The 11,110-nt window shown below is 36.5% G+C and overlaps 3 protein-coding genes across 3 annotated transcripts; 1 reads left to right on the forward strand and 2 right to left on the reverse strand.

Annotated features, from left to right (window-relative positions):
• Positions 1–632: 632 nt before the first annotated feature.
• On the forward strand, positions 633–5,276 carry LOC136203091 (26S proteasome regulatory subunit 7-like). The gene is made up of 10 exons (XM_065994144.1): positions 633–898; positions 982–1,063; positions 1,474–1,565; positions 1,670–1,747; positions 3,221–3,282; positions 3,428–3,572; positions 3,675–3,893; positions 4,074–4,255; positions 4,377–4,552; positions 4,925–5,276. Exons 1-10 carry the CDS (start codon positions 803–805, stop codon positions 5,080–5,082), a joined length of 1,290 nt encoding a protein of 429 aa, XP_065850216.1. The 5' UTR covers positions 633–802; the 3' UTR covers positions 5,083–5,276.
• Positions 5,277–5,453: 177 nt separating this feature from the next.
• LOC136203380 (glucan endo-1,3-beta-glucosidase 6-like) lies at positions 5,454–7,153 on the reverse strand. Its single transcript, XM_065994509.1, has 2 exons — positions 6,800–7,153; positions 5,454–6,709 (listed from the first exon to the last, which is right to left on the reverse strand). The coding sequence occupies exons 1-2, from the start codon at positions 7,144–7,146 to the stop codon at positions 5,587–5,589; spliced, it is 1,470 nt and encodes a 489-aa protein (XP_065850581.1). The 5' UTR covers positions 7,147–7,153; the 3' UTR covers positions 5,454–5,586.
• An 811-nt stretch (positions 7,154–7,964) lies between these two features.
• LOC136203574 (glucan endo-1,3-beta-glucosidase 5-like) lies at positions 7,965–9,644 on the reverse strand. The gene is made up of 2 exons (XM_065994765.1): positions 9,543–9,644; positions 7,965–9,336 (listed from the first exon to the last, which is right to left on the reverse strand). Coding segments are annotated over exons 1-2 (1,215 nt in total). The 5' UTR covers positions 9,545–9,644; the 3' UTR covers positions 7,965–8,123.
• Positions 9,645–11,110: the final 1,466 nt, after the last annotated feature.

Below are 11,110 nucleotides of genomic sequence, written 5' to 3' on the forward strand. Positions count from 1 at the left end.
TGGCCTAAGCTCTTTAAAGCCCACGAATGCTTGCTTATTTGGATACTTCATGGTGAAGAAAGTCTCTTTGGGAGCTGTCTAAGTAGAGACGCGGACCAATGGCCATTCTGGACCCCACAGGTACGCTCTCTCCCCAATTCTCATTTAACATGGAACAGAAAGATAGAGTCCGAAGTCCAATTAGACATTTGACAGGTATACAAATTTTATGTAACTAGTTTGCCTATAAATAACTTGGGAATCAAAGCTACATGTACGTAATCCTAAATATTTTCTCTCTTACTCAACTGCTTTAATTTTGGTATCTATCTAATTTAGATATTGGAGAGGATTTGCCGGAACTCCGACCCTTTTATTTTATGGCTGTTATTATTTCAGGTCATCGGAAACGTAGAGAATAGACTTTAGAAAGGAAGACATCATTTAGCCTTATACCACTTGAATTCTTTACCACTTTTTTTTTTTTTTTTTTTTTTGAAATAAAATTCTTTACCCCTTAAGCCAACATAAATTGAGAAATTGCTTGAATGGAACGGGCTAGTTGGGTTGGATCGGATAGTTTGACCCAAACCCGGCCAGATAAAATATTGAATAATCTTTTGCATTTTATATATTTCTTTTTCAGTTTTCCTGAACTAGTTGTTTCTTGTGGAGAAGGCCAGAGTGATTCTATACATTCAGCAACCTGCCTCTGCTCTCAGCTGATTCAAATTCATTTCAACTATCATTTCCATTTCCAATTTTCTGTTCTTTCTCATACACGAATCTCACAAGATATCCGAGTTTTCAAGATTTGAATCGAATGGCACCTACACCTCAAGAAGACGATGAGATTATCAAGGATGAGAAAAACCCTCGTCCTCTCGACGAGGATGACATTGCGCTCCTCAAGACATATGTATGCTCTATTGAATCCCAATTTTTCGCTTTTACAGAAACAATTATTGATTTGATTTATATTTTGAGTTATGAATAATGCAGGGGTTAGGTCCATACTCAAATAGTATTAAGAAGGAGGAAAAGGAAATCAAGGAATTAGCTAAGAAGATCAATGACCTTTGTGGTAATGATTTTTCAATTATGTTTTCCTTGGTCTATAGTTGTGTCTGGGAAGAGGGAAGCGAAACCCTAGTTAAAGCTCCTCACTTTCTGGGTTTTGCTAATGCCTAGTTATTTTTTTGGCTGAATTATCCAACATTCCACGCACATAGGCTTGCTTAACTATTAAGTTATGAAATCTGTTACTGGATCTGAGTCTAAGTAGGACAATATCTAAACTTTGGCAGCTATTAAGTTCTATTTTTCCTAACACGCCAAATTATTTACTTCAAGAAATCATTCTACCACTCTAGCTTTGCATCTGAAGGTTTTTTTGATTAATTTTATGTTTGTTGATTGCTCCAGTTCTTGGTCTATAGCATGGCAAGAACAAATTTGGCAGAATTTTATAAAATTGGCTCTGCTTGTCCATAGGTATCAAGGAATCTGACACTGGTTTGGCTGCACCAAGCCAATGGGATCTTGTTTCTGATAAACAGATGATGCAAGAGGAGCAACCACTTCAAGTATGATATTTTTGCACTTACCATTAGTATAACATGGAGTTTTTACCTGCATTTACTTTTGAAGCATTGAGGAGCGGGCTGATAACTGCTAATTTCTTTGGTAGGTAGCAAGGTGCACCAAGATAATTAACCCTAATACCGAGGATGCCAAATATGTCATAAATGTCAAACAAATTGCTAAGGTATGCTGAAGTACCTTTCCTCATTGAACACTTTTAGTATTCGACAATGATTATGAGGATTATGTTTCAATCTAATGGGGATGATGATGGTTAATTTTATTTTACAATTCCCGTGGTTATTTCATTAAAGATGGAAGTCTAATTTTGAGCCTCAAAGTTATGTTTAATCTATTGAACCTCCCCCGCCTCTGTTTCGATTTTCGATTATGTTTTATAAGTCCTTGCATTACACTATTTATTAAAATGAGGACTTATTTTCACCTCTCAGTTGTTATTATCAATCTCTTGTACTATTATCTTTTATTAACATTAACAGTTAATTTCACTTTATGAATGTTAAATAGAATAAAGTTGTATGATACATTATTACTTATTTTTCTTAGTTCAAAAGTCATTTAATGTGAATGCTAAATCAATGTTATCAAACTCGAACGAGCCACTAGTCGACTCATATGAGTCGAGTTGAGTCTGCTAGATTTCAAGCCGTCTCTATAAGGAGAATCGAACTCGACCAAGACTCGGTACAGAATGTCCAAATCGGGTGAGTCGAACTAGTCTATTGAGTCTTGGAAAAGGTGAAAATAAAATAAAATAGAATCAGCAGATGGAAAGGAGAGGATGACAAACGCTTGAGATATCTTCATATCTGAATAGTGAGAGGGAGTTCTCTTTATATTCAATCAAAATCGATCGAGAATCTCATCTGAGTTGATCCCCTTCTTCTCTTCTTCTTCTTCTACTGTTTTGTAGTTGAGAAACAGCTTTTCTTACTCTTTTGTTTCCTCGATTAAAGAGGACTGAGAAGAAACATAAAGAGTATATCTAAATATAGGAAATAAATAATTAAAAGAAGAACGACAGAAGAGGAGAAGATGTTCTGTATCCCATTTTTCGGAAGCCACCCATTTATCAGAATCATCTAATTATTTTATTTCCCACTTTGCACTTGGAAAATCTCAAAGAGTGTTACTATGTTTTAGTGTTTCTTTCCATCTCTTTGTAATCAAATTATATTTGCTTTTAGTATAATACCCTTTCACAGAATATTTTTCTACACTATTAAGTTGAGTTGAGTACCATAATAAATTATATATGCAATATGAAATTTCTTTTGAAGGTGATATATATTTTATTTTTTACAATATTATGAATTTGAACTGAATCTTACAATTCACGAGTCACGTTTCATAAACTATGGATAATATTAATATGGAGGCTGAATAAAATACAATTGAAAAACGGGGACCTCATAAAGTAAACATGTAAAGATGCCTCAAAATGCTTCGCTATTAAAAAATAAAGTTCTTATGGACAGCATGCTTTGATTAGTGACATTTTTTTTTGTAGTTCCATATTTGCAAATGTTAGATGCAGGAAGCTTTATGTGTGCTACATGGACCACTGATTTTCAGTTCTCCCTATTGTTGGTTTTTGAGCACTATTCTGATGACATGTTTGTTTCTCCAATTCTAGTTTGTGGTTGGGCTTGGTGATAAAGTCTCTCCTACAGATATAGAAGAAGGCATGAGAGTGGGGTAAGTTCCTCTTAATCATCTCTGTTATAGTCTTTGTAATTTTACTTGTTTGGCTGTGAGTACAAAATTTTGAGTAGACATGCATGCCTGTAATTCTTTTCCACTCATAGATTTGATATAGAAAGTGATTTTGCTGCATTTTCAGAGTTGACCGCAACAAGTATCAGATTCAAATACCCTTGCCTCCGAAGATTGATCCAAGTGTTACAATGATGACTGTAGAAGAAAAGCCAGATGTAACATATAATGATGTTGGGGGATGTAAAGAGCAGATAGAAAAGATGCGAGAAGTGCGTATAGTGCTTAGAGTAGCTTATCTTGCTTTGATATAAATATTTAGTTTACCAATTCTCTTGCTAGATAATGTCTTGTTTATTCTCATCTTTTTGTAGGTTGTTGAGCTTCCCATGCTTCATCCAGAGAAATTTGTGAAGCTTGGAATTGATCCACCTAAGGGTGTTCTATGCTATGGTCCTCCTGGAACCGGCAAAACTCTGTTGGCTAGAGCCGTGGCCAACAGAACAGATGCTTGTTTCATCCGTGTTATTGGAAGTGAACTTGTTCAGAAATATGTAGGTGAGGGTGCTCGTATGGTGCGGGAGCTTTTCCAGGTCAGTTTGTTTCTTTTTTTCTCTTTTTTCTTTTCGTATGGGCCCAGGACACCCACCTTCCTTGGAAGGAGTTGGATACTCAGCCACTGGCTGAGTTGATTAGTTTCTCTTTCATGATTTTACTCGTTTGGGCTACACATTTTCAATTGCCTGAATTATTTGACATTTGATTTTTATTAGATGGCAAGGTCAAAGAAGGCTTGTATAGTCTTTTTTGATGAAGTTGATGCAATAGGTGGTGCGCGTTTTGATGATGGTGTTGGTGGAGATAATGAAGTTCAACGTACAATGCTTGAAATCGTCAATCAACTTGATGGTTTTGATGCAAGAGGAAACATCAAAGTCTTGATGGCAACAAACAGGTAGTTTTCCATGTATCCACCAATCCAATATAGCTATTAATTATTGCTAAGCCATGATTGTAACAAGTTATGTTACCATGTACCTTGCATTTTCTGATGTTTCGGTATCGGTTGCTTGTAGACCTGACACACTGGACCCAGCATTGTTACGTCCTGGAAGATTGGACCGTAAGGTTGAGTTTGGGTTGCCTGATTTAGAGAGCAGGACACAGATTTTCAAAATCCATACACGAACAATGAATTGTGAAAGAGATATTCGTTTTGAGCTTCTTGCCCGTCTCTGTCCAAATTCCACCGGTGCGTATGCTTTCTGGAAAACAATTATCATTTCTTTGCATGGTCTTCCAAGACCGTACTTAAATATGTTTTGGGGTTTTTATCTCATGCTATGCATGTTGTAACTTGTAACTAATAAGATCCATATAGCCATAGGCCTTGAATGTGGTCAAGGGGAAATATTACAGAAGGTGACTTATTGAAATATTCAAAACTACCACTTACCTTGCTAATAAGATGAAGTCTGTTTAAAGTGGGTGTAAACGATCCATGTTTTGTAATTGCAAAAAGATATTACAGACAGATGTTATGTTGAAAACTGAAATCATTGAACAGTTATCAACGTTTCTTCTGATTCACGATGATTTGATGGACTTGGATTATGATATGCAGGAGCTGACATAAGGAGTGTCTGTACTGAAGCTGGGATGTATGCCATTAGAGCACGTAGGAAGACGGTGACCGAAAAAGATTTCCTCGATGCTGTGAACAAGGTCATCAAGGGTTATCAGAAGTTCAGTGCCACACCCAAGTACATGGTCTATAATTGAGGGAAATTCACCCATGTATTCATATTGGAATTGTGCTTCTCTTTCTGATTTCAGTTTTACCATCTATTTTACCATTTTTACATATAGTTTGAAGTCTATGAATCAACAGCTTTTTATTGCTGGCTTGTTTAATTTTGAAATATTCATTGACCTTTACTGACAAATCTCTGGTGGAAACGTAATGGATTTATTTAGCTGGTTAGTTTGAATTTTCATTTGAAAAGCAAAGGATAATCACATCAGAAATAGCAATTTGAGATGGGACCAGATGACCATTGAACTTAAGATGGAGGCATTAACATGAAGAAAGTAAATAGGGAAGCTAATGACTATAGAATGAGAGAATGCCAAGCTTGAATGATTGGTTGCCATAAGAAAGTTACAAATAGGAATATAAAAACCGTTAATTTAATGTCTACTCTGGTTCATTTACAATGGTGAGCTTAAGAATTTGAAAAGAAAAAGAAAAAAATCAGAAAAATCGTGGAGGGGAGTGTCCGGAACTCATAAAACTCCATAAATGATGCAAAGCAATGATAGTAGAAGAGCAACCATTGATGTTTTCTCTCTTACAGCCAGACTAGGAGGTGCTGCAGTCTCGTGTTTTCCGAGATCGATCATGATCTCGAATCTGCAGGTATCCTGAGATGGATCCAGAGTTGTGAGAACAGATAAGTTGTTAAATGAACATGCTTCTTTCCTTTGATCCATAGTCTGATAATACATGTTAAAAGCATATGAAGCATTGTTTCTAGCATCCAGTCTACTGCAGGACGACCCGTATCCAAGACTGGTGCAGTCAGAATACGTGCAGGCGTAGCTGAGGCCGCCGGGAAAATTGGGGTCTGTCAAGCTGGCATCGGGTGACATTATGCACCACTTCCTGGCCAAATACTTGACGCCTTTTGCTGGAACAAGAGTCTTTCTGTTCCCCATATCCAGCTGGTACTTAATAGTTCCGTCAAAGTTAAAGAGACCCCAATGCCTCTCAAAATTCCCTGGCAGAACGCTTTTGCGATCTTCATCAAGTAGCGAAAACAGGTAGACATCAGGCGGGGTTCTTCGTTTAGGAGTTCCTTGTCCTTGAAATATTCGGGTGAGGAGGCCTTGATAGAACCTCTGTGCATAAGCTGCATTTGCGCTGGGATCTCCATCTGTCGGCCATCCTATCTCACCAATGATAACAGCTGTTGACGAGAAGCCATTCTTTTCGAGAGCAGAGATGAGGGTATCAAAGTTGGCTTCAAACACATTAGTATAAGATATCGATCCATCGACAACAGGTGCAGCACTACCGTTGAAGAAGGCATAGTCTTTCGGGAAATCAGGGTCAGCATTGAGGCTAAGAAATGGGTAGATATTGATGGTCAAAGGAGCATTGCTATCACTAAGAAACTTGATGATACTGATCATGAGATCATGAATATCGGACCGAAAATTGCCACCAGAAGGCAAGCCAGTGTCTGTCTGGTATACATCAGCATTCAAAGGAACTGTCACCTTAACTTGCTTGCCTAAACCAGCTTTTATCAAGGCTGCTTGAATATTTTGCAGAGCTGGAAACGTTGTATGAAGAAACATGTCTTTGTACGTCTTGAGGAAAGGTTCATTTCCTACAGCTACATATCTGAAAGCACCAAAACACAAAGTCATAAGTAATCATAATAATAGGATCCGAGGTTGATTAGATGTCCTAAAAAGTAATTTTGTTTGGTACCTTATATCGACTCCGTATCTCGAAATATAATCGGAAACGTTCTGTTGCACCCAGTCGACAGCAACCTGGACACTAGAAGCAAGAGGAGCAAGAAAATCATTGGGAATACCCAACATAACTTGAATACCAGAATGTCCTAAAGCTCTTAAAGGACCAGGTTCAGCTTCAAACAGTTTCACCTTATTGAACCCATTATCTCTTAATAGTTGAACAACTATATTAGGCTGAAGAGGATGAGTTGTAATAGTTCCCCAGTTGATTGCAAGCCCTTTTACTCCCTTAATTTGGCATTCATGACCTATCAAGCACAAGAGAATCCATAAAAACATGTAATTATTATGACCCATGTTTTGTTTGGGGGGAAGAGGGTCTATTATTTTTGTGATTGGTTTATCTGTACTTATAAAAGATGAAAAGTTTAGCCAAAAGGGTGGAGAAATGTTGTTGTTTAAGGTAAGAAAAGGGAGAGGGATTACAAAAAGGGAACTAGATTCCAAGGGCAAACCCTTAGCACTTAACAAAATTAAGAAAGGTGGAGAATCTACACATTAAGAAAGGAATTGAGTGTGCATGCATGTTTAGTTCAAAAGGAAGTTTTGAGTTATAAAATGAAACTTGAGGTGTATAGATCATACATGGAGAGGGGTTTATATAGGTATTGAAACCCTATAACACTCTACTTGAATTAATTGTAATAAACTTGCATAATAAAAGCAATTTAAGTTATAAAATAAATAAATAAATTTTGTAACCAAACTCCTAACATGTGAACCGGTGCAATCAATACACTTAACTTCTAATATAACAATATGATTCAATACGAGTTAGATATTGTCCGATTTGGCCCAACTTACTAATAAGCCCAATCAATCTCACTCAATTTCTAATTTGAGATTCCGTTCATTTCTATTCCCATCGTCATCTCTTAGAGCCATTTATTGCTTAAACTTTCTACCCCGATACCATCCACTGTGAACTGAATCGTTACATCTAATTTGAAAATTGTGTAAAGAACGGAAAAAAACAACTAAAATTCACAGTACAGAAAATAAATTTGACTGCAGGAACTATTGAATTGAAACAGGATAAATAAATGTTGAACTAGAGAAACAATAAGAAAGAACTAAAATTGAAGTAATGATGAGTATTATGAAAGTGAAGTTACACAGATTTGCAGATATTTGAAGTCTCAATTCCAGTTTCATCAAATAACCAGAATAAAACACAAATACAATCTGTTATTACAAATTTTCCTCAGAAAGAAATTAGTGAACTTAAAAAAGTTAAGAACTTTAAAAATGCTCTTGCAAGGTATAATTAGAACTCACAAAACACCATAACAGACAATTAGCAAAGCTAGTAAGAGAGAAACCATAGACGTTTGCCGTCTTCCAGCCAGCGAAAGAAGATCCTCGTCACTAGGTGAATGTTCATGTTCAGCATTAGGTGAAATATGAGTGTCATCTTTTGATCCTCCAGGTGCAAGTGCAGGTGAAATCTCAGTCTTTTTTTCCAGATGCATCATGATCTGAAATTTACAACTATCCTTAGACGGATCCTCGGTTGTAAGAGTTGCTAATTTATTAAAATCACATGTCCCTTTCGCATGATTCATACTCTGATAATACATGTTAAAAATAAACGAAGCATTCATTTTCGCATCCACAGAACCACAGGAGGAACCATTATCAAGAGCACTGGTGCAGTCAGCGAAATCACAGGCGTAAGCCAAGCTTTCATCCAATTTCGAGTTCTTAGTGCTCGCATCAGGCGCCATTACGCACCATTCCTTGTCCAAGTACTTAACACCCTTCGCCGGAACAAGGCTCTTTCCGTTGCCCATATCCAATTCATACTTCAATTGCCCATCAAAAGAAAATATACCCCAATGCCTCTCAAAATTCCCCGGCAGAGTGCTCTTAAAATCTTCGTCAAGGAGTGAAAAAACGTACACAAGAGGAGCAGTTTTGCGTTTAGGGGTTCCGATTCCTTGTGATGTCCGATTGAAAAGTCCTTGATTGAATCTCTGAGCAGTATCTGCATTAGCGCTCGGATTTCCGTCCGTTGGCCATCCAACTTCGCCGATTATCACAGGCAATGATTCGAAACCATTTTTTTCAAGAGCGGAAATTAGAGTATCGAAGTTTGCATCAAAGACGTTAGTGTAAGTAATGGAGCCATCGACGACAGGTGAAGCCGGAGTTCCGTCGAAAAAGGCGTAGTCTTTAGGGAAACCAGCATCGGCACTGAGGCTTAGAAATGGGTAGATGTTCATGGTTAAGGGAGAATCATTGTCACTTAAAAACTTGACGATATCGACCATGAGATCATGGATATCGGTCCGGAAATCGCCGTCGGAAGGCATGCCGCTGGCGCTCTGGTAAACATCGGCATTGAATGGAACTGTAACCTTGACTTTTTTGCCTAATCCAGCTTTGTTTAAGGCTTCTTGAACGTTTTTCAGAGCTGGAAATGTTGTCCGGAGATATGAAGATTTGTATGCCTTTAGGAAAGGTTCATTTCCTACAGCAATGTACCTGAGAGTGCCAAAGGATTAAACATTCAAAATTAACCATCAAATCAAATATATTCACAAGTAAAAGTATGTAGTATATATTTGTCCATAATGTGAAAAATAATAAAATTTTATCCTCAATTTTTCTAATTTTAAGTAATTTTGAGCACAAATAAAAAGAAATTCTGATGTATATAATCAAAAGAGGGATCATGTTTAGAAACAAACATCTACAAGTGATTATTTTTTATTAGTCGGATATATTGCACCAAGAGAACAATATAATTTCTTCTCAAATAATTATCTGAGCCTGAAGACAAAGACAAACGCATAAAGCTATAGGCCAAACTTGTAGAATGTTTTGCAATGGCAGTATTATGAGCGGTTATCTGCTACACTGAAAATTTGGTCACTAAAAGGCTTTTTTTTAATAGAGGGGTAGCGGTATACTAAATTTGTTCGTGAAATTGTTGATCCTTTTCACTTGGCCCACGCCGACCTTTTGTGCATTGAACCTGAACATACATATTTAATACTTTAATACTTAGCCTAACTCAACCCGTGTCCGAAGATAAAATAGGTTAGACCTGAGATTTATCTCAAAATCCAAACAAACCAAGTCCGTTATACCCATATAAAAATGATACATTAGTTGATTATAAGTAGCATTTTACTTTTCTTTTATAATTATTCTATTGTCATTTTCAAAAAATTCAATTTAATGATAGTTTTTATGCTTCGGTGTATATATAAAATCTTTTTGCTATTTCTTCCTAAGACATTAGTATAAAGTATACAGTCACATTTTTATTATTTATAATCATACTTCAATTTGAAGTTTTTTTTTCTCTTAATATAAATATATTAGGTGGTTGGGTTGGATTGAATTGGCTTGTGTTTGAGAATTAATTTTTCAGCCTAATCCAATCCGTTTCAAACCCAATGTAAAAATAATGTCGTGGTTGGATTTGGATAAGATTGTTAGGTCTTAAGCCCAACCTGAACGCAACCCAACTCAGCTCATGAACAAATCCAGTGCATGATTGTTTGTTAGGAACCAACCTTTATAGCCGTGGTATCACACTTATCTATCCTTAAATATCAATTGCACCCCAACATATTTTGTTTTGCCCCAACTTAAGTTTGCCCCAACCTTTATAGGGAACGAAAGCTGAGTTTATTTTCTTTTGCATTTCAAACACCATAGTCTAAATCCAAAATTGAAAATATTAAAAACGAAATTTTACAATTTGTTATGTTGGAGTTATTATCTCTATTTTAAAAAAAAAAGGTTAGGGTAAATTTGAAGCTTTATCCCATATAAATGCATGGTGGTAAAGTAACTTACTTAATATCAACCTCATGTTTAGAAATATAATCAGAGACATTCTGTTTAACCCAGGCGGAAGCAGCCTGGACAGAACGTGCAAGTTGTCCAAGAAAACCATTTGGCACACCTAACATAACCTCAATCCCAGAATTTCCTAATGCCTTTAATGGACCCGATTCAGCTTCGAACAACTTTACTTTATCGAATCCATTATCTTTCAATAACTGAACAACAATGTCCGGTTGAAGAGGATGTCTTGACATGGTTCCCCAGTTGATTGCATGTCCTTTTTTTACCCCTTTATTTTCACATTCACCACCATTGATTAAGCACAGCCATAACAACAATATCAATAGCATGTTATTATAACCCATTTATGATTCTTTAAATCTGCTCACAATGTTTCATGAGAAAATAAGGAACAATTGAGTTAATTGCAGCTTTTTATGATGTCTTGTCCAAAAGG

This window comes from Euphorbia lathyris, chromosome 8 (assembly GCF_963576675.1).
Source record: "Euphorbia lathyris chromosome 8, ddEupLath1.1, whole genome shotgun sequence".
Classification (NCBI taxonomy): domain Eukaryota; kingdom Viridiplantae; phylum Streptophyta; class Magnoliopsida; order Malpighiales; family Euphorbiaceae; genus Euphorbia; species Euphorbia lathyris.

Excerpts from the sequence above, each read along its gene's own strand:
- LOC136203380 (XM_065994509.1), bottom strand. The coding sequence starts at position 7,146 with ATGGGTCATAATAATTACATGTTTTTATGGATTCTCTTGTGCTTGATA. Across the intron at positions 6,710-6,799 it reads AGATACGGAGTCGATATAAG|ATATGTAGCTGTAGGAAATG; the intron begins GTACCAAACAAA and ends TGGTGCTTTCAG.
- LOC136203091 (XM_065994144.1), top strand. The coding sequence starts at position 803 with ATGGCACCTACACCTCAAGAAGACGATGAGATTATCAAGGATGAGAAA. Across the intron at positions 3,283-3,427 it reads GAAGAAGGCATGAGAGTGGG|AGTTGACCGCAACAAGTATC; the intron begins GTAAGTTCCTCT and ends CTGCATTTTCAG. Across the intron at positions 4,256-4,376 it reads GTCTTGATGGCAACAAACAG|ACCTGACACACTGGACCCAG; the intron begins GTAGTTTTCCAT and ends GGTTGCTTGTAG.